At 44.0% G+C, this 22,763-nt stretch overlaps 1 protein-coding gene across 1 annotated transcript in view; it reads right to left on the bottom strand.

The window, feature by feature from the left end:
* Positions 1-3,302: 3,302 nt before the first annotated feature.
* Positions 3,303-22,763, bottom strand: part of LOC128467858 (golgin subfamily B member 1-like) — a 35,721-nt gene continuing 16,260 nt past the window's right edge. Inside the window, exons 15-29 of the mRNA XM_053449591.1 lie at positions 21,804-21,913; positions 21,411-21,495; positions 20,599-20,729; positions 19,579-19,688; positions 19,182-19,350; positions 18,866-18,970; positions 8,563-18,543; positions 7,899-8,035; positions 6,703-6,850; positions 6,202-6,354; positions 5,814-5,966; positions 5,561-5,649; positions 5,101-5,235; positions 4,799-4,910; positions 3,303-4,381 (exon numbers count right to left, since the gene is read on the bottom strand). Of these exons, the coding sequence (XP_053305566.1) occupies positions 4,223-4,381; positions 4,799-4,910; positions 5,101-5,235; positions 5,561-5,649; positions 5,814-5,966; positions 6,202-6,354; positions 6,703-6,850; positions 7,899-8,035; positions 8,563-18,543; positions 18,866-18,970; positions 19,182-19,350; positions 19,579-19,688; positions 20,599-20,729; positions 21,411-21,495; positions 21,804-21,913 (11,777 nt within the window). The 3' untranslated portion in view covers positions 3,303-4,222. The remainder of the gene's footprint in view (positions 4,382-4,798; positions 4,911-5,100; positions 5,236-5,560; positions 5,650-5,813; positions 5,967-6,201; positions 6,355-6,702; positions 6,851-7,898; positions 8,036-8,562; positions 18,544-18,865; positions 18,971-19,181; positions 19,351-19,578; positions 19,689-20,598; positions 20,730-21,410; positions 21,496-21,803; positions 21,914-22,763) is intronic.

Here is a 22,763-nt window from a genome sequence, read left to right as displayed (position 1 = left end):
TTGAATGTTCTTTCTTCGTCTGCTCCCTCCCCATGGAACAGAAGCAGAAAAGCGATGGCAAAATGTAACATACGATATGTCCCTGTTTGGACGCAGCCCGCTGAATGCCTCCAGCACCGACACCCCGCCGCTTATGGGATTGTACGATACGGGAGTCATCGATTCCAACTTTTCAGCTGCCTCTCGTAGCTCCGTGAGTTCAATATGTAGCACTTAAAAGCGTACGCGTTATCCGAGCGATCAGCAGCCCAGCGACTCCCTCCTGTAACCCGCGGAGCTCCCCGGACAGCCGGCGCCGGCCAAAAGCAAGACGTTAGCGCTCTACACGATGGGCACTTAGGAACAAACGCTTGATTTGTTCAGCATCGACTAGAAGTGGAAATGCAATCTATATTACATACAGCTTGTCCGAGAACAATCCCACTGTTCAGAGGGAGATTATACCCTTACCCCCGAGAACTTTACTTTACTCGGAGTGTATGGGTGTTAATGGATACGGTCTATTCGCAGAGCTACTAAAATAAAGTGACTTGGATCGGCCATTTTGTAGAGATGACCATCGGCCGGCCAGGTCCCACCAGCGCTCCTCTCCACTCATTAGTGGACTTGCATTATTGTAGTCAACTACATTTTTTCATGCAACAAACGAGAGATAAGCTTGGTATAGATTCCATCGTTATGGCCTTTGGCCACCAAATCCACAAGTCATGGCCAAGCATTCTTGATGCAAGCTTCAGGGCTTGACAACGTTGGCCATGGTCAAGCCCTCTAAGCTTGGCCATTGGTACAGCCCCGGTACCAGTTCTTTAAAAACTCTTTAAGACCAGGAAACAATCAGCCTAAAAATACAGGCTCGTCTTCTCTTAGTCGCTCATGTTGCTGTTAATTCTGAACACGGGGAACACGTTATTGTCACGCGACACGAAACCAAGCCTCAAAAAATGCAAAAAAATGGATAGATCAGATAAGGTTTATTTGTGGAGCGAACTAGAGAGCGTAATATTCTGTCCAAGTGGGACAGCACCTTTAATATCTACTACTAATTCCCACATATGTATCAGAACACAAAACCCGACGGTAAGTCACACGAGTGTTAACGCTGTCCTTCTATCGACGTTCCTTCTTCCACCGATGCTCACTGTGAGGGTTCGGGGTAGATGTCGCCTGGCGTGTACCATTCTCTCTCTCTTTACATATACACGGAAATGATTTGGAAGCTGAATTTTTTTTCCTCCCCGAGCCATACATCTGCTCGGCGGCTCGTTATATAATCACAAAGGGCTTTTTCAGCTGAATACATCGAGTTTGTTACAGACGGCGGATAGCGGCACGTGCAGACATGGCCGGGGTGCGGAGCAGGACACGGGACATCGGGCGATGGATATAAACGTTAAAGGAAAGCTGTAACAACGTATTGTTCACAATGCCCGGCCATTCCCGGGTAAACGCAGCATTTCATACTTTGTCCCAATCCCAAAAATAAAAAACATGATTAAAACCCAATATGTGGGATTTTAATGCAGGATGAGGAGTTTTTTGTAAATCCAGCGATTAAGATATTTTAAATATTATATTATCACATATCAACTGGATGAACTGCATACACAGATACACCTGGGGACACCTCGGGGCAGACCCTCATATTCTCCTCTGATTTAAAGATATATGAACATTCCGATTGGTACTTTTCTCATTGCTATATCACATGTGAAATCCCTGCTTGAATACAGATGACTTAAGTGTATATATATATATATATATATATATATTACACACACATTCATTCATTAACAGCGCAAGTTTGGTGCATGAATGTCACGACCTCACAGCAAGCGTGTAACATTCAAAGGGGTCTATGTTTTTAAACGGCTGATCCGGCGCCTCTTGCGACCCGTTCCTTCACGGCCTGGGTAATAAATGCTGAAATCTGCTACAAAAAGAGTTAAAGGAAGTCAGAGGTTTGGGGAATCCTCGTATGACTTCTTTCATGTGACAGATCCGTTCTGCATCTGTCACGTCCCTCAGGGCTCAATCCATTGGAAATCACAACAATGTGCCGTTTTCGCACTGAAAGGCACCTTCCCGGGACGCGGACGCGAGACAAAGAAACGCGCGACCCCCCAACCCCCCCCCCCCCGGTGCTTCACGCCAGCGCTTTCTCTAAACGTTATTCTGGTCGCCCTCTTGCCCGGTAGCAAAGGCCCGCTTTTCACCTAAAAAAACCCCTTTAACAACAACATGCTCGGTAGCGGAGAGAATGATTATGGGACTATGATATATAGAGTCCCGTCCCGTTAACACTTTCACTGCCAGACATATAACCCTACGCCATCTGTTCTCCACGTGTACCAACCCCACAACGCTACACTTGCGCAGCACAGTAAGAACAGAACCGTATCTGAGCAATTATTCCTAAGGCATGGATTTATTTTATTTTTATCGTTAAGGCACTTTTAATAATTTTCAATTTAACAAAAATGACATTTTATTAACGGGGGTCAGTCTAACAAAATGTAAGGAGAATGATCCTAAATCTGGATTATTGGACCTGTAATTTGAGTCTGGAGGGGGAGAGCAGAGGCGCAGGGACTTCCGTTACAATCGCGCATGTCTGTGCGGGGTCTGTCCAGAGACCCTCCGCAGAGTGCGGAGCCGAGGAATGAACCCACCGCCGGAGTTAGAGATGTTAAAGTCCTGCGTTCAGAGGGTCCAGGCACGCTGTTCATTCACACGCAATGTAAACTTGTGGAGGTTTTTAAAGGTGCCGTTCCACCTATACATTTTTCTACACTTTCCTAGATACTTCAATTGTTACGTACTACTCTTGTGTCCGTGTAAAATAAGCATACTCCTGTTTTAAAACAATAGGAGCATATTTCCTAGTTTCTTGTTGAAAACTTTTCACCAGGGATTCTAAATTTGTTCCCTCTGCACTGCTCTGGGAGCCAGAAGGGGCATTTAATTGAAGGTCTATTAGCTTAATGGGGACTGGGAATCGTTGCGGTGGGTCAGATGGCCGTGATATAAAACACTGAGGAGAGGCTTTGGGAGAATGACAGGAATCTAAGGTTTCTAAGCAACTCCAGCATCTCAAACCTTTTAATGCAGCTTTTAAGTGACATGGTTTTTCTTTGGTTCTTTTTACTTATCTGGCGATACTTTATAAAGGCACTCAAGGCGGAACTGAACCTTTAAGAGGAGACCTAATGGCAATGACATCGACCGGAGCAGAGCATACAAAGCACAAAACACAGCTTCACGAGGCCATTTATCTGCATTGCAAGAATAAAGACACAGACACATTTTATCAGTAGCCTGTTTAACGTTTTATTTTTAAGGTGGAAACCCAACAAATCTATAATATGTTTATTGCACTTTTAAGCTTCCTTTGCCACACACCAACCGAGAAGCCGGGAAGAGTCTAAACGCCGATTAAATACAGACCGTTTTATCCGGTCAAATTACATCAGTATAGAAAAGAATCGACTCTGATTCAAGTAATAAATCATCAATAAAACCTCTGAAAGCAGCATTTTCTATACAGTCCAAACCAGGAATTGTTTAGCAAATATAATATTATATAAAGTCATCTAATACAGAACAACCGTGCTATACAGAACAGCTTTGGGTCAGAGACAAGGAACCGCTGAGCACTTTGTCTACTGCGGACTACGGCTCCCATAAAGCCTCTGGATGGCCAAACGCCATGGGGATTGTAGTCCAGAGAAGACGATGTGCCCTTTGGCCGCTGCCCCTGCTTTATATTAACTCTTGACAGCCCAGGAGGCCAGGCAACGCGTTTCACGGCCTCTGAAGACCTAAAAGGCTTACATACAGCAGTGAGATTTCTATATACATACAACCATACCCAGTGCAAAGGTATAAAAGCAGCAATGTACTGTGGGTAAGAAGGAGTGTTAAATACAGGATCCAGTATTTACAGTTCATAGGACTGAATATTTTCAGACCCTACGAGAATTATTTTAAATATACACGTTTAAATAGAGAATGACTTGCTCCTACGCTCCGAGACCCTGTATACCTTTATAACTCAGTAGTGATACACCAGACGTCTCGCTCCCGTGCTCCGTAACTTAATACACGTGGTTTACAAAAATAAATTGTTAGTGTCATTGGATGCCAAGGGTTAACAGAAGGTTTCTTGCCGCCATTAACCCTTAAGCAGCCGGAGAGGCCTCTGTAGTATCGTTGAGATTCCCGGCTATAAGACTCCCATCAGGCACATGAGGACTAGAGCGTGCAGCACCAGAAGATACGTCAGAAACAGGTAGCGAGATTTCGATCGGGACGTCAGCAGCTTGGAGCAGTAGAGACTTCTGCCACGCAGCCACCTCCGCAGCGAGAGGACGCCTCCTTTCATCTAAAAGGGGGAAAGAAAGAAAAAAAAAAATCACATTACAGCGCTCATGAAATGAATGAAAAAAAATGGCAACCTATAAAAATAACGCACTCAAACATAAGCTTAAAAAAAAAAATTAACGCAACATTAGTAGGTCTCAGAATACTCCGTGAAACACAAATAAATCAACACCAAGAACCACCTACCCACTACGTTCCATCTGCAATCTTTAAAAATTAAAATATATCAATAAGAATTTTAAAAAAACATACAAAAGTCCACATTTTATTTAAGAAATTATTTCTTCCTCCTTTTTTCTTGTGAAGGTGACGCTTGCCGGTTTTTACACCAAAGACGAGCTTGCGCTACTATCTGAGAACCCCTGATATTTCCGTTATAACCCGAAGAAGGTAGCTCGCATCGCAGCTTCGTACAAACCTTGCGCACCATAACATTCTGAGTCGGATCAATTATTAAAGCTTCTCGCTCGTCTTCAGACTCCATCTGGAGGGAGAACTCGTAGTCTCTGGATGAAGAATTTGTCTCAAGTCTAAAACAACACACAAATTGTGAATATTTCAGCGATGCAACCACTAGGTACGAGTTCGGATAAAACAAGCAGGAGCTGACAAAATTCAGAGACAAAGTAGTAGAAGATGGCCCTATGGAGAGGTGTGTAAGTAATATATATATATAAAAGCAGTAACTGATATGTATTCGATTCTTCTGCCATGCCTGACCTTTTGCTCTGTTGCTCTGCCAGGTTCAAGGCATCTTCAGCAGCCTCCCGCCTGGACTTCTCTTCCATTAACCTGTCGGTGAGCTGGGCCAGCTCTCGTTGGGTTGTCCCGTAGTGGAACTCCATCTCTGCAAGTCTACATTACACACAAAAACAATTACCGTAAACCTGAACCGGCCAAAATATGGGGTTTTCAGGCTTACCCTCTTACAACATTACTGGAAGACAGCTTGTGGTCTCTTAAACAGATGAAACATCCCCAAAGAATGCCCCGTCTCACATAAAACCCCTCCTAGACAGAGCGTGATAAACAGAGATCTGCCCAGAGGTGACCGTTCCATGTAGGGAGCCAACATAGTATATAGAGCAGTACCGTTAACAACGCTCCCAGCAAGAAGTTATAATATTCCAGTAGACACAACTAATTCCTTAGGGACAGAAAAGTCACAATGTTAGCAAACCTCTTTCTCAGGTCCATCAGCTCGGAACCGTCTACTTCCACGAGAACGCTTGCCTTTTCCCGGGAGACAACTTCTGCACGGAGGTCATTCTGTAAGTAATGCGTCGGGGGTTAGAAATCCACACATAAGAAGCATGGAGACCTGGATGAATATCTGGTGTTGAGTTGGAGTGAGAAGCAGATGTCCTCGCTCCTTTCTATAAGGGTATGCAAACATATACATAAGCAAACACCAAACGTTCTCGTGCTCTCACCCGGTTTGCCCCCTGCACGGTCCGAAGGTCCGTCTGAAGTCTGTAGTGTTGGTTCTGCAGGTCGCTGTATCTTTTCTGCGCCTCCTCCAGGCCCTGGGATACGGTGTTCAGCTGAGCCGACAACAACGCATTCATTTCTATCGCCTCCATAGCCTGAAAAGAGACCGTACGACATTATCAGGGGGGGCTTTACCCGCCTGGGGGATAATTTACTAGCCCACCAGCTGCTTTGTGATACACAATGTTTTTGTTATTGCATCTTTTTTATTGTGTAAAATAAAATGTCTTCGTTGTTTTGTGGATGTCCATGACACGATTTAGGCGAATGAAGAGTGTGAGCGGTATTCTGTAACGGGACCGTGCCAGCATTTAACATCCAGTAGCTCACCTTGGCGTTAACTTGCTGTATGATGAGGTCTTTCTGCTTGATCTCCTGAAGGTACCGCTGGACATCATGCTTCGGCTGAGCTTTGTCATCTGCTTGCTCACCAACTCTTTCTTTAGCATTAGGACTTCCCAATAATGCAATTCTCTCCACGTTCTGCAACACACACTGAGCCCATTACACCGTTTCTGGTAATTATTAACAATTAGGTATTCATTATTAATTTGCGTTTAATGCCCAGCAGCTGGAAGAGTAAGCCTCAAGGTAATATATATTATATTATATATAAATATATAAAGAAACGCTGGGGAGATGTACTAAGCACTGAAAACAACAGATAGTAGAGGATAAGTGCTGCTAAATCACAAGTGCACCCCTTGATTGTTTTTAATAATGAACCATGGTGCTTAAATCCCAAACTTTAAAATACATTCCTAACAAAATACAGAAAGATACTTTTTTTTTTTTTTAAAATTAGTTTAAGGCGCTCAGCAGTTCTCTCACCTTTGCACCATATAACACATCGCCGCCGGTGGCAGACCGATCCAGGGCTTTGCGTAACTCTGCAATCTGATGGTCTTTGTCTGCGAGTCTGGCATTAAGCTCATGCCGGAGAACTTGTGCTTCTTTGGCAAGGATGTTCTTCTCAGATCTATAAACATGAATCATAAGAACAGATATAGATTTAGTTTAAATATCAAAACGTGTAAATTTCTATAATTACATGACGTTAGCATAATTACTTCAATGCAAAATCGACCAGAAGACAGAGGTGGAAAAGGAGAGAGAGAAAAGAGGAAAAAGAAACAGAGGTGAAGGAGAAGGGAGAGAGAGGCGAGAAGAGAAGGATAGAGAGAAAAGAGAAGAGGAAGGAGAGAGAGAGGGAGACGAGAAGAGGAAGGAGAGAGAGGGAGATGAGAAGAGGAAGACAGCAAAGAACAAAAAGAGAGATGGGAGAGAAGTAAGAGAGAAGAGGTGATGAAGAATAAAGAAGAGGAGGGGATAAGAGAAAGAAGAGAAGAAAAAGGAAAAAGAATAATAGATAAGAAGCAGAGGGGAGAGAGGAGAAAAAAGAAAGAGGAGGGGAAGGAGGAGAGAGGGGAGACATTCACATACATTCAATGACAGGCTAGTTGTTATATATTAAGGCAGTAGTATAGGTTACATTTTGATAGTCAGCTCGTATAAGTCTAGGGGGGACATTTACTCCGGTATAAGAACAGATTTCACTCGGGTAATGAGGTTTCACTCTACTGAGCCCAATAACCAGGTTTATCACGAGGCTCTAGTACAGGGGCGTCCAACCTGCGGCCCTCCAGCTGCTGCAGGACTACATCTCCCATCCTCCTCAGCCAGCCCCTTAGCTGAAAGAGCATTATGGGAGATGTAGTCCTGCAGCAGCTGGAGGGCCGCAGGTAGGACGCCCCTGCTCTAGTAGATTCTCATTAAATCTTTACTTTGGGCTCAGTAGTGATTTGGCATTGTAAATATACTCAATGAGCCTGAATCGGGAAAAGACCAAGTGCATGCTGGGACACCTCATATTCCTGACAGAAGAGACAGCAACGTGAGTGCAAATCCTAGAATACAACCAGCACACGTGCATTAAAAATGACAACTTCTACCTAGGTTTTCATGATTTCTGGATAGTTGTCACGTTTGTTTGTTTTTTTTTGGTGACAAGCAATCCGATCCCTCACCTGAGTTCCGCCAGCTCATACTGATAAGATGTGATCTCTCTCTCTGCCTTTTCCTTGGCTTCTCGTAGCATCCTCTCCAGCTCCTCCACCTTCGGCCGCGAGAATTCAGCCGATGAGTTTCTGATGGCGTCCGTTACCTAAAAGGTTAACAGGTAATTAAAATAAATTCACACCATTTTCAGATTGTGTATTACTCCAGCCACCTGACGGCAACAGGACCATTAAAAACACATGGGTTACGTGTAACGATCAAATGTGTTTCTTGGCATCAATGAAAGTTACCCCTCCATTACCACCCCTGCTGTGTTCGCTACCAAAAGTCCGAAATGGAATTCGTGCAGGAGTGCCCATGTTCCCAGGGGGTGTATTATTAGGCACCAAAGTACACCTTTTAAACTGTCGTGCGTCCCTTAAAAAAGTCCAGAAGCTTTATGAGATAAAGCATAGAACTCACATTCTAACTACAATAGTACATAGCCCACCCCCCCCACCATGATACACAGAAAATAGTCACAAAATAAAATAAAAGCACTATTTGATGATACAATACATATACACAAATCAAACAGAACAATAGGAACAAATGCAGGGAAATGATGTTTGGCATGCAAGGATATCAACGTTCTATCTTGGACAAACACGACGGTGAACAGGTGAAGCTTACCTGCGCTATTTTATCAGTCTGAGGCTTATCCATAGTGAAGTATTCCGTCTCTTCGGGGCTGGCGGGCGCCACGAAAGCTGCCGGGCCTTGTTTGACTTCCCGAAGCGAGGCTCCTGCTTGAAGCTGATGGAGTAGTCTCTCTCTGTCGTGCTGGAGACTGGCCAAGGCTTTGGAAAAGGCGTCAATCTGCTGTTTATAGCTTGTACACTCCGAGGAGATCCTGGTGACCTCCAAGCCTCTGCTGATCACTCTGGAACACACAGTTTCTATTTCAGCGCCCAGCCGCTCCAGGGTACATTTTTCCCCGGAGAGGAGAGCCTCGTCGAGGAGAGAGTTCTTTTTCAGAGTGTTGTAAAGGTGGCTTCTGAAGTCATCCAGCTGCCTTTCAAGATCGTCTCCTCGTATCTTCTCGGCTTTGAGCTCCTCAGCGTATCTCCACTGCAGCACTTTGAAATCCTCGATCAAAGAGTCTCTGTTGTCCTGCAGCGCGGCCATCGCCTTCCCGAACGAGTCGTTCTGAGATTTAAGTTCCTTGTTTTCTTTATAAATGTCCCAGTAAGACTTATCGGACGTTTCTTCTTGGTTGTCCATGCGGCCAGGCCTCTGGTCATTAGAACCGTTCTGCAGCTCTGAAGGCATCCTCCTCTCGTTCTCCTCGTCCGGCTTCCCGATTCCTCGCTGCGCATGCTTTCTAGAGTCGAAGAAGATCTTGTCTTTGTTTATGGCGGCGATGAGAGTTTCCTGATCCTTCGCTTTCGAGGTTAATTTTTGATTCTCTGATTCTAAAGCCTCGGCGGCCTGTTTTAGGGAGGAATTGGCATTCTGCATATCTCTGCATTGTTTCTGGAGATCACATTTTTCTTGTTCTAGATTTTTGATATGGTCTAACTTTTGTCTCAAGAGTTCCTTTAACTGGTGGTCCTTTAGGGACAGGACCTGATTCAAGTCCTCCCTGTATCTAATCAGCTGCGCCCCTAGCATTGCATTTTCTGCATTGAGGTCATCGATTTGATTAAGAAGTTCCCTGACTTCTTGTTGAAGTGCATTGTTTTCGCTGGTGGCAGAAATAATGATCTCGTCTTTCTGGTTGAGAAGCGTCTCGTGTTGGGAATGCAGATCCTTTAATTCCGAGCACAGCAGGTCTCTGTCGCTTTGGAGCGAAGACATGGATTTTTTAAAGGCCTCGACTTCGTTAGAAATCGAATGCTTGTCATTCAGAGCTCTTTCGGATTGTTCTTGGAGGATCTTTAATTCTGTTTTCAACCTCTGACATTCTTTATCAGATCTTTCCTTCTCCGCCTGCAAAGAGCTGAGGCGATGCTCGTAATCCTCGATTTGTTTCCGGTACTGACTTTGTACTTGAGATAAGTAACCGGATATTTGCCCGTCTTTAGAGGAAAGTAAGGCAGAAATTTCAGCATCTTTGTTGTCTATTATTTGCTTCATATGTTTAGAAATAGTCACCTGCTTTTCTAAATCTGTCTTTAGTCTTTCCTTTTCCGAAAGGACCTGTTGCAGATCTTTGCCTTCTTTTATTGACATATTCTGCATCCGGTCCTGCGTAACGTCCTCTTTAAGCAGAGGAACGGAGCCGTGAAGCCGGCTTCTGACCTCACCATTACTTTCTTCCTTGTCAGGCAAGTCGTTTGAGTCCTTATCACCATTCTCCCTACTTAATTTGAGTTTTTCTTTCACGTCGAGTGAAGCTTCACCACTTAATAGAGCCACCTCCCCGACCTGATTGTTGGCCACCGACTCTCCATTGCTCGCTTCGAGCTCAGGCATAAAATGTCTAAGCTGTGTAGTAAGGTATAAAATTTGCTTCTTTGCACTTTGCAACAAGCGTTCCTTCTCTGACAGCTCCTGCTTCAAGTGCTGGCCATCTTTGCTCACAGTAGCCAAGTTCTTACTGGCGCGGCCAAGTTCTTTCCTAAGATTTTCAAGTTGACCATTAGAATCCTTCACCGTTCCTTCTAGGTCCAATATCAGCTCCTGGAATATTATAGAATCTCTCTGCAGCTGGTTTATCTCTTGTTGCTTCTCCTTGAGAAGTTCCAGTAACTCCTTCGATTTGCTTTTCGTCCCTCGATTATCATCCTGAGCGCATTTCACTCTTCCTTCGAGCTCCCGCAGGAGCTGGAGCTGATGTTCCTCCTTGGCTCTTTCTATGCTGCTTTTTTCCGCCCTTAGAGACTCGACCTGTTGACTGAGGAGACTTGTCTGAACCTGAAGAGACTTGAATTTCTCAGACAGGCGGTCGTTGTTGTTTCCAGCTTTCAGCAACTCTGCCTCTAAATTCTCCCTTTCGTTTTTCAACTTGTAAAACTGTTCCTGGACATTTTCCATCTCTTCTTGTAGAAGGGCCTTGTCGTCTTCTAAGATCTTTACCTTTTCATTCAGGTTTAACTTCTCTAAGTGAAGGTCGTTTAGGTCACTCTCCAACTGCAGTATTCTGCTCTTTTCCTGTCTTAGCGAGAGCTCGGCATTGCTCAGTTTCTCTTGTACATCGCACCTCTCGGCGTGAGCTTCGGCCAAACTTTGCTCGCTCTCCGAAAGTTCTCTGCTTAATTCCGTCACCTTGTTGGACAGGGTCTCTTTCTCTGAGAGCAGTTCTGAAGTTCTAATTTCTACGTCTGCTTTGTATGTGTCGAAATCCACCTGCAAGTCATCTAGAGCGGTCTTACTGACAAAAAGGTTCTGTTTTTCCTGCTCGTTGTTTTCTGCTAGCATCTTCACGCTTTCGTAATCTTCTCGGAGTTTTTTGTTATCCTCTGTTAGCCGATGATTCTGGAAGGATAGCTCTTCGAGTTTATGTTCCAGCTCCACTCCAGACCTCAGAGAGTCAGCCTGTCTATTAAACTCCGCTTGCAAGCTTTGTATTTCTTGTTCTCTGGACTCCAGTTTGGCCATCAGCTCGTCGTTCTCATCACGGGCCTCCTGGATTTCTTTCTGCAACTTGTGACTTTCTGCCTGGATTTCGTGGCACTCATGAAGCATTTCATGTTTTTCCCTCTTACTTACTTCGATAACTTGTCTCATTTTACCAATCTCGTCGCTGATATTTTCATACGCCTGGAGAAGGGACTCGTACTCCTTATTCAATTCGCTATGCTTGGCCTTCCACCCGGACAACTCGACCGTCTGGGAATCCTTCAAAGAATTGAGCTGGAAGGAAAAGGCTTCTTTATCTTGGACAATGGTTTCCATTGTAGACTTCAGGCTTTCGCAAGCTGCCGAGAGGTTTTCATTGACCGACATAAGCCTCTCGTTCTCGGAGACCAGCTCTTTATTTTTCAAAGACAGTTCAGAGATTTCCGAGCTTTTGTTTTCATGGACGTCGGCGACTAAACGTTTCAGTTCATCTCTTTCCAAACTTAAGGAGTCTATCGTCTCTTTTTGAGATTTGTTTTCTTTCAGCAAATCTTTACGGGATATCAGCGCTGCCTGTAGCTTCCGCTGGATTTGCTCCTTAGCGCCGCATTCTTTTGTAACCCTCTGCTCTAATCGTTCCTTTTCTTCTGTGTTTTGCAGGAATTTGTTTTCAAGCTCCTCAATCCTGTGTTGTTTTCTAGAGCAATCGGTGCATGCGGTTCCAAGAAGATCGTCTCCAGCCTGGAGATTTCCATTTGGGGCATCGGGTAACACATGCCCGACATCTTCCCCGTCCCGCTGTAATAGTTGCGAGCCGGCTCTTTGTGCGACCTTCTCTTCTTCCTTCCGGGAGTTCGCTACAATCGTCCTTAGATGCATGATTTCAGCGTTCGCCTTTTCGAGTTTTTTCAAATTATCTTCGAGTTCTCCTCTGATTTGATCAAAAGACATCTGGAGTTTGTGCGTTTCCTCATAAGACTCATTGAGTTTAGTCTGTAGTGTTCCAAGTTCTTCAGAGGTTGTTCTGTGCGTCTGAAGCGAATCCTTCAAAGCTGTGATTTCTCTCTCTTTTTCCAATAACGCAACACTCGATGTTTCAAGATCATGCTTCAGTTTCTCAATCTCTACCTGGTTTGAGTTACAGGTCTCAAAGTATTCATCTTTCTCGGTCTTTACTTGCTGAATAGCTAGTTCTAGTCTCTTAACCTCAGTCATGTACGCGTCAATATTTTTCCGTAACAGATTCATTTCTGCCGTCATTGATTGATTATCATTTAACAGCTGCTGCTTTTCATCCTGCAATATTTGGCTTTGGCTTAACAAACGTTCATGCTGGGTGGTCAGTCTTACAATTTCTTCGTCCTTATCTCGTATGCTAGACCTCAATTCAGAGACTACTAGTTCATCCCGCTCGGCTTTCTTTAAGTCTTGGGAAAGGTCTTGGATCTTTCGCTGCTGTTCTTCCAGTTTAAGCTCTCTGTCCCCGAGCTGGGTTTTCATCTCTATTAGTCGTTCTTCTAGAACCTGTCTCTGGTGCTGTAAATGCTGCATGTGGGCTGTAGCTTGCTCATACTCTTTGCATTTGGTTTCATAAGCATTAAGCAAATCCGCATGGTCCACCTTCAGGCTTTCAAATCCCTGAAGGCTACTGTTAAGGACTTCCAGCTCCGCGGTCTGTTTATCTTCCTTTGTGGCTTCCATACTTTCTTCGTTGCAGACGAACGACGTGTGAACATTATCGTTTACAACGGCAGTTTCGTGGTTTGAAAGGGTGTTTTGGTGACAAGCACTAGAATTCACATTGTTGACGGACGCAGCTTCAGCAGGGTCATCGACTTTGTGATGTATCTTTTCAAGATGGGATTTCAGGTCTTCGAGTAGACGTGCATTCTCCTCCTCTAGGATTTTAACCCTTTCGGTCAGCGAGTCTCTTATCTGAGTAACGTATAGCTCTTTCTCGCGAATGACTCTTGAATGTTCTTCGCACGTGTTATCTTTTTCCGAGACGGCACGCTCCAGGGCAAACACTTCATTCTGGAGCTCCTCTAGCCGTGCGTCTTTCCCAGCAATGAGACGGTCCAACTCGCTTCTATTCACTTCTTTCTCTGTTATCTCTTGTTTTAGCAGCAGGACTTGAGACTGGAGCTCTTCATTCTGGTTCTGGATACTTTCCAGTTTGCAATTTAATTCCTCGACTGTTCTCTGTAACTCCGAAGATTTAAGTTGTTCGTCGCAAAGTTCATCCCGTCTACCATTTTCCAGTTGCTCGATCTTAAGCATTAAATCTTTTCGGATAACTAGCGCAGCCTGCAGCTTTCTTTTTAAATTTTCCTTTTCTTTGCTAAATTTCTTCAACTGGAGGTCTTTCTCATTCGCTAAATCGCTTAGTAAAGTCTCCTTGTCGGCCAGCGCTTTTTGAGACTGTTGCAGCTCGGCCGTGCACGCCTCCAGCTTTTCCGAAAGGTTCTGGATTTCCGATACACAGGAACTTTTGGCTGATCGCAAGTTCTGAAGTTCTAAGCTCAGGCTATTCTTCTCTTCCGTAAACCTAACCATTTGATTAGACATGGACTCCATGACCTGCGTAAGAGAAGCATCTTTCTCTTTCATTTGATCACTTAAGGCAGAGATTAACTCTTTCTGGTGATTTAGCTGGATAGTCAGACTTTGCACAAGCAGATCATTTTTCTTGGCGTCTTCGACTAGCTCATGGACTCTACGGAGTTCCTCGTCTAAAGACAGGCGACTTTTCTCTTGCTCGTTCTTTGACAAATCTAGCTCTTTCTGGAGCTCATTAATGTACGCATTCAGCTCTCGTAAGCGAGCTTCCTTTTCTTGCAAGATACATTGTTGCCGATCGCTGGATTCCTTAAGAGCTACTAATTCTTCTGCCGGGGATTCTCTTTCGGACAACTCTCCTTTTAACTTTTGAACATCTCTTTTCAAATCCTCTCTCTCTTTCTCGAGGGACACAACGGATTGTGCTTTCTCTGCTATTTCTTTGTCTTTGGTGTCAAGCATTAGCTTTAATTCGGAGACACCCGACTTGTAGCTTGAAGCCACGCAAAACATTGACGAAAGTTTCTCTAACTTGCTTTGGCAATCAGACTGGTAGTCGGACGGAGAATATTCTGAGACGTTCTCCTCGCACAACACGCTCAACTGTTCCTCTACAAAACGCAAATCGTTACGCAAAACCTGCAGCGTGTTTTCCTTGATTTGGATATCATTTTCTAAACCGCTGTTGTGTTTGCCAAGACAGACATTTTGCTCACTGACACTTTGTACCTGCTGCTGCAGGGCAGTGAGATTCTGTTCTAAGTTGTTAATATTTACGTTCAAAGCACAGATTTCTTCAGCTTGTCCACTAACCTGCTTGTGAAGATCGGCATTTTCTTTCTTCAGGTGGTTGTTTTGAGTCTCAGACTCCTCCACGTTACGGAGCGTCTTCTCTTTCAGCTCTTCAATGAATTCTGCCTTTTCCGTTAACTGTTTCTGCAGACTACCCAAGGCGAGAGCGTTTTCTTCTTGTAATGCCTGTAATTGTGCCTCGAAACGTAATCGGTCTTGCGTGGCGGACTGGAGCTGCAGCTGGAGCTGTTCTTTTTGAAGTGCCGTGTCATGCTGATCTTGTAAAAATCTGGAATTTAAAGTCTCCAGATCGTACTTGAGGCTTTCAATTTGTTGGTTTTGAGAGCCGCACGTCTCCCGAAGATCTCGGATTAACAATTCCTTTTGTTCCGTCTCTTGTGTTAACTCCCGCAGTCGCATCGCAGACCTCTGGTGTTCTGCATTCAGCGACTCCAGCTCCGTTTTCAAACTTTTTACCGACTGTTGAACCTGAGACATAGAATCCTCCTTCTCCTTGAGAATATCAGATACATTTTTGAAGTCAGACGCACCTCTATCTAGTTGCTCTCGTAAAAGATCAACTTCGTTAGTAAGCGCTTGAACGTTACGTTCCGCCACTTGAAGGCATAGTGCCTTTTCATCCTCAGACTTCAGAAGTTTCACAATATCTTCTTCCTTCTTGACGAGGGACTCCTCAAGCGCACGTTTGTGTTCGTAAAGAGATGCGTACTTATCTTGCAAATTCTGAACCGTGTTTTCTTTGTCTGTGGTCAACTGCTCAAGAGCTTTTATTTTATCGGAAAGTTCTTGCACTGAATCTTGCAGCGCCGTCTTCTCTGCACGCTGGGAATCGATCAGCTCGTCTTTCTTAGCAAGGGAAGCTTTGGTTTCTTCTAGCAAACCATTTACACGATTTAACTCGCTTGTTTGCGTTCTATTAATCTCTTCCAGATACGTTATCTGCTGCGCGAAGGCCACGCACTGCTCCTCTTTTCCCCGTAATTTTAGTTTCAGGTCTTCGTTCCCCAAAACCAGATCCTTGAGCGTTAAATCTTTTTCCGACGCGTGAGCCTTGTACTGCTCGTTTTCCACCACCAAGCTTTCCAGCTGCCTTTTCTGCACTTCTAACGAGTCCTTTAACTCGGAAAACTCAGCCTGGAGATTTACGTAACCGTCTACCTTCTCTTTCAGAGACTCGTCTTTCTTTGTTAGGGTCGTGTTTAATGTATCTGTAGTCTCCCTGAGACTCTGAAGCTGGCGGTGGAGGTCGGATATGACTTCGACGTGTTCTGATAACTGAGTCCTAAGCAACTCTGCTTCCTCGCTTTTATCCTTGTATAACTTTACTTCGTGGACTAACCTTTGCAGTTCTAGCTCCTGGTCTTGGATTTTTTGCTGCAAAAGAGCGCCGGCAGAAGCAGAACTGTGCAGCTCGTTCTGCAAGGCCGAGATCGTTTGTAGGTAATGCCCTTCGCCTTCCAGTCTCTTCTCCGTTTCTTTAATCAGCTCTTCTTTCTGAGACAGGAGATTATCTTTCTGCTCAACGCTAAGCAATAGCGTTTGCTTTTCTGCACTTAGAGTATCAATCTGATCGTTCAAAGACATAATCGTGTGACCTTGCTGAGATAGATGCGAGCTTAGAACACTGATTTCTTGGGACTTGCTGGCCAACGTGGTGTTTGCCAACGTGATATCGGAAGCTAGATTTTCATTTTCTGCCTTTAAAGTTTCTAACTGCTGTTTTAATGAGCCTATTTCTGATTCTGTCTGAAGAGCTTGCGATTGGAGGCTCTCGCACTGCGATTTGTAATTAGATAAAGACAACAGAACCTCCTCCTTTTCTCCACTTAATCTTTCTCTCTCTTTAATACCATTGTCTACACTTTTGCTCAAAGTAGCGTTTTCCTGCGTTGTTTTTAGAACCTCCTGCTGCAGCCGCTGACGTTCGTCGTTTAACTCTTCAATGTGCTTCGTGACTCTTGCGTTTTCCTCTCTTAGCTGATGTTCTTCGTTTCTTAGCTTCTCAAAGCTCACGTTTGACTCCTCTAGCTGTCCGCGCAGCGCGTTTATGGCCAGACCCTTTTCTTGTAAGTCTAACTTTCTGCGTTCTATTTCTTCGGTTAATTCATCCACTTGCCTTTCCAACGACTTGCATTTCTCTTGGTTTTGGGTTAGATTCTCACGTATTGCATTCAATTCCAAAAGCCTGGCTTGAAGCTCATTGTCTTTCTCGTGACAGCTCTCCTGAGCTGCTGTTAATTCGTCTTCCAGCGAACGCACCTGGGCCTGTAAAGTCGAGGATACCTCTCGCTCTTTAGCTAGCTGTTCCTTTAAACTAAGGCACTCTGCACCTTTGCCGTCTAATTGCGCGGCGACGATACTGTCTTTATCTGCCCACTCGGCAGACATATTCTCGATTTTTGACAGTAATTCCTCTCTCTCGCTCCTAAGGTTGGACACATTCGTCTTCTCTTCTGTTAGTATATTCTCGGCGTTCGTCATTTTACTTTGAAGATCAAGTAAAGCTTGGTTCAAAGACGATATTTCAGATTCTTTGTGACTCAAAACCTCCAGCAGACGTTCCCGCTCACCAGACAAAAGGCGATGCTCCTCCTCGGCGTTCTGCACCTTTGTCTTCGTTTCCTCGGCTAGGTCTATCTGGACGGTGAGGGCTTGGTCTCTTTCCTCCAGGTCCTTCTCTAGAGTTTTATTTTGCGCACGCAACTCATCGCTTTCTATCTGAAGCTTATTAATCACATCAGATTTTTCAGCCAGTTGGTTCTGTAGTTCTTTTATCTTTCCCTGAAGGGTTTCCAGCTTATCCTGGTTGTCCCTTAGAACGCTTGCAGACGTCTGCTCTAAAGACGACCAACGTTCCTCTTTGCTCTGTAAATCCCGGTTGAGTTTATCACAGAGCTCCTTTTGTTCACCGAGTTCACTCGATAGCCGTTCGATCTCTTCGTCCTTTTTCGATATTTCACAGACTAATCTGTTGTGTTGTTCTTTTGCCAGCTTCAGCTCGTTTTCAAAACTCTTCTCTTTGTTGCTCTTTTCTTCCAGCAACCCTGCAATCGCTTCTCTTTCCGAGTTATCTTTCTCTAATTGAAGCTTTAAGCTTTCGATTTCCTTTCTGTGCTTCATTTCCGTCTCGTCGAGTTTCGCAACAGATACATTAAGTTGTTCCTTAAGTGATGTAATTTGTGCTGAACACTCCGTGACGTGATTATTGTGTGTAACGGCTTGTGTCTGAATCTCCGAACGGAGGTTTTTAATTATCACGCCAGTCTCATTGATTCGTCTAATCAGCTCTTCCGCCTCTTTACTTTTACTTTCGTTCAGACTCTGCGCTCTATTTAATTCCACGTCCATTTCGCTGAGTTGCTCGGAGAGGGAAGAGATCTTAGAGTTTGTTTCTTGCGAGTCCAAACTCTGAGTTTCTCTCAAGAGATGGAGCTCCCTCTCGGCTTTTACGAGGTGGTCGCTCATCTCTCTCATCTGGTCCTCTTTAAAGCGAAGCTGCTCTTTTAAAAGAGCCACTTGCTCCGTGTATTCTGAAAGATTGGCGGCGAGGGCGGTCAGCTCCTTGTCCTTTTCCTGTAACACGTCCTTCAGGAGGTCCATCTCCCGCTCGCACCTTTGCAGATCGTGAATGAGCTGCGATCGCTCCTCAAGGTGACTCGTATTTAGTCGATCAAGTTCTTCATTGGTCTGATCGAGGTCCACCTGCATCTTTTGCAATGACGAGTCTTGCTTTGATACCTGCAAATGTAAATAAAGGCATTAAAAACTAATTCACAGATAAAACGTAGCGGGTTATAAATGATTATTTCTCCTGTAGGAGTCAAAGTTCTTTTTGGTTTCTATCGCCAAGTTCAATGCAGTATCTGAGAACAAAGCAGATGGCCACCCTAATGCAAAGAGGATAACACAATCTCCCTGAGGTCTTCATAAGAAATACCAGAATTTGATACAATTTAATTTACATGTAACACTAAATAAAGCCTGGTGAATAAAAAAAAATAATATATCTATATCTAAGTTTACCTTAAAATAATATATATCTATATCTATATAAGTTTACCTTGTCTTTAAAAGCAGACACCATCTCCAGAAGTTCACTATTGGACAGTTTCAGAGCTGAATTTTCTGTTTCTGAAGACATTTGTTTCTTTTTGGCATCTTCAAGCTAGGAAAGCAAATAAATCACAATGTGAAAAATGCATAGGTTACTTAGTGTAAATTATATTATTATACTGACTGCTTGGTGGGGAAGCCAGATTTTTCACAAACGCCCCGCATTTCTATCTACCGTCACGTCCCACCACTGTCAGGCCAACCATCATTCTATCAAAGATCCTCCGTCCACTTGCTTTAAGGCCAGCATCATTTTGGGTTACCTGGTGCTCGCTGTCCTCCAGCTTCTCACAAAGCTCCTTGTTGTGAAGCTCCTTCTCCTGCAGAGTTTTCTGTATGACCCCCAGACGCTCCAACTTTCCGGATGCTTCTTGCAGGATCTGCTCTTTTTCCAGCATCGCGTTTTCAAGAAACGCGTTCCTGTCTGTTAAACTAAGAGCAGTCGGCGCAGAGTTAGATGCCAGAGAGACACCGTACACCATGCATCGAACCAGGGCACAATTACGCTGATTCAGACAGAAGACACAAAAAAACTTGGAACTTCACAGGGTTAATGAAGCAATTTTAAATATTTTACACCCAACCCATACAAAATACTCTCCCACCAATAAAATATAATATATAATTTAATTTTAATTTAATAAAACTTAAAAATCATACCCTTTAATTTCCTCGTTCAAGGTTGATACGAGGTGATGGTGCTTTTCAGACTCTCGGCTCTGCTGTTGGCGGAACTGCGCGATTTGTGACAGCAAACGTTCATTTTCATTCTATAATAAGACGAGAGAGGTAGGGATCATATTTTCCAAATAAACTCTGAGCACGTAATGGACGCAACTCTGAGTACGTAATGGAAACAAAACACAGCCCTCTGCCCTCACCCCGAGTGTAAAACCATCACCCAGTGAGAATCCCCAAAACACTGTGTGGATATATGTTCCTGGTGCTCGATTGCACAGAGGATACTGTTCATGGCTGCTAGACAAGCTGGTTACCAACATATATTACATCTAACGCTACTCCTTTATTTATTTATTTTTTTAACTCTTTTTTGCATCTGAACAGTCTTTCTTCTGTTCTTCTTTATACATTTTTAATAGAATCTAGAATCTCAGATGCCGTAAAATTCCCAAACAGGACAGGGCTTTCTTTGAAGGCGATAGTTAGAAAAGTAACCGACTTCGCGTGGCACCTTCATCTCGATGTTAAGATGCACCCCAAACAAACACAAAGCCATGTTTTAAGGTCGGCAGCAGCCAGAAGCAGTGCACACTGTTAGGACCATACGGGATAGCAAACACAGCCGAGTGTTAATCCCCCTTCACAACGCACAAACACACGCTCACACTCCGGGAAGGGCCGGACACACCTGGATAAAGGGCTGAGTGTCTTCATCTACATCAAATGTTACCTGTGTTAAAATGCTTTGTTACAACTCCCAAAGAACCAAGGAACAGCAAATTCTCAACCTATTTCCGTTATATTCAGTTGTACAGAGAAAACGGTCACGAATAATTGACTTTCGCAGGCATGACGTTTTACTAAAAGGGGCTCGGCAGTAAATAGTGCTTTGGTTTTCAGCCGGGTTAATATGTTACATGCCCAGCTTTGCCCGTAAGAGTTAAAAGCAGCACCAATTCTGTGTTTCGAGTAGATTGTACAGGGTTGGCGATCGCATACCTGGAGGGACTCGATCCGGACTTGAAGCTGCAGCCTGTCCTCCAGCTCCTGACAGCGTTCCTCCAGAGCCATGATTTGCTCCTGCAGCTGGTTCCTCTCCAATTCCAGCTCCTCGACGACAGTCCGCAGACCTGCAAAGAACACGTAGGAATACACAGATCTAAAATACCGCACGGAATTTAAATAGTTCTTATCCACATTGTAAGATAAACACAAGAGGTTTAAAGTATTTTTTGCCGGAACAGCCCAGGAAATAAAAATAATTTAAGCGCTTTAAATAGTGTATTTATATTATTTATAATATATATATATATTATATACACACACATACATACATATACATGCATATATAATAGATGGGGTTTTACAGTGATTTGGACCACGCACATAGTACAGTACGGAGTGATATATGATGCCAAATACATGCTGCTCCTGTTCATTCCACCGCACTATGCATCATTACGAACTTTTAAAAACAGTGAAGACGCACATTACCAGACCCACAAGGAACGCTGCAACAATAACCGTCATAACCGTGAACCAAACTAGGCAGTTCATCCAGCTTGCACATGCCTCCAAATGAAAAATAAAGAGATGAGCCACAAAAAGTAACCACAAAATAAGCGATTAGGAACCAACACGCCATAGACATGTTAGTCTAAAAAAATAAAAAATGACAAAAAAAAATTAAAAAAAAATGTGATGCAGTGCATGCTCGCCCCCTTGACTGTCCGAGGCCAGACTTGGGGGGTTAATAAACTGTCTAGTGGGGGTCAAACCTGAATTAGGAGAACTGTACTCAGGCCACCAACCTCCCATGTTCTCCCCCTCGGAGTCGACGCTGTCCAAAGTCGAGTTTTGGTCCTCGAACCGTTTGATGCCGTAATCGAGTTCATCCTAAGGGTAAAAAAGAAACGGATCGCACCCACAACGTACATCAGTCCTTGGGGAAACGTTCTGATGGAAACCGGGACCTCGACTAAGAATAATCTATTATTATTATGATTTTATTGTTTTATATAGCGCCAAATTCCATGGCGCTGTACAAAAATCTACTCATTTTCCAGCCCAAGGATGGTTAATTTATCCCTGGTTAATTCCAACCCTGTGTTGAGATCAGATACCCTTAAATTTCAACATCCAGGGTGGTATTTTAAACCTAGTCGGACAGGTCTAGTAATGAAACGCAGGGAAGGTACACTGACCTGAGGCTTTGCGGATCCTTTGCTGCTTTTCCTTCTGGCTTGCCGTAGTTTGCCCATGCCCCTGGCAGTGCTCAGTTCCTCCTCCAGCTCCTGCTGCCCTGAGTCCATGGCTGGATCGGAGCAGCCAGGAAAGAACCAGTCATCCTCAATCAGTTTTGTGCCACAGGAAAGCAGTTTAACACAAAAAAGACAAAAAAAGCTCTACTGCCCCCAAAACGTTAAAACCGCAACAAGTCCCCAAAAGGTACATGCAAAACTAGGCAAGAAACCAAAGAGGTGCACGTCTGACCGAACCGCTGCTGGGTTGGGTAAGCAGAGGTCAAAGAACTCAGAGAGATCCAAGCCACGGAACGTTAGAGACGTGCAAAGTTAGAATTCTGATCAGGGAAAACACAGAATGGGGTTTTTTACCAAAAAAAAAGTAAAGAAAGGGATTTTGGGAAAGGCAGCGTTTAGTTTGGTGCAAATTATGTTATTTCGAGGACATCACAAGGTTCCGGAACACAGCAAACCGGCATCAAACCATAGAATTATGTATAGACAATCGGAATTTTGTGGGAGAACCACATAAAGATTACAAAATAGTAAAGTGCTGAATGAATCTTCTCGGTTTAATTTCAGTCGTACCCGATATATTCCCATCTGTTTTGTGATCGGACAACAAAAACGTTACGTTGATTGAGCGAGCAAATCGTATCATGCAAAGCAGACGATGGACAAAAGCAGAAGGGAGACGGGTTTGTGGAGTTCGGTATGAGAATATCTGTTCTTTCTGAACGTGGGTTACAAGGCCTGGCCGTGTCTAACGATAAAGGTTACGGTGCAAAATGCTAGTTACCTCTAGTACGTTACTATGGTGACTGCACCATACTTAGAACCCCATAAATACAACCTTAAGTCGCTTACACTGAAATCTGCTGTGAACAGATCTCTCTGCATCTTGCGTTTAAAAAAAACAGC

This window comes from Spea bombifrons, chromosome 10, assembly GCF_027358695.1.
Source record: "Spea bombifrons isolate aSpeBom1 chromosome 10, aSpeBom1.2.pri, whole genome shotgun sequence".
NCBI lineage: Eukaryota > Metazoa > Chordata > Amphibia > Anura > Pelobatidae > Spea > Spea bombifrons.
The sequence above is the reverse complement of the archived record's forward strand: the minus strand, read 5'-3'. Positions and strand labels throughout refer to the sequence as shown.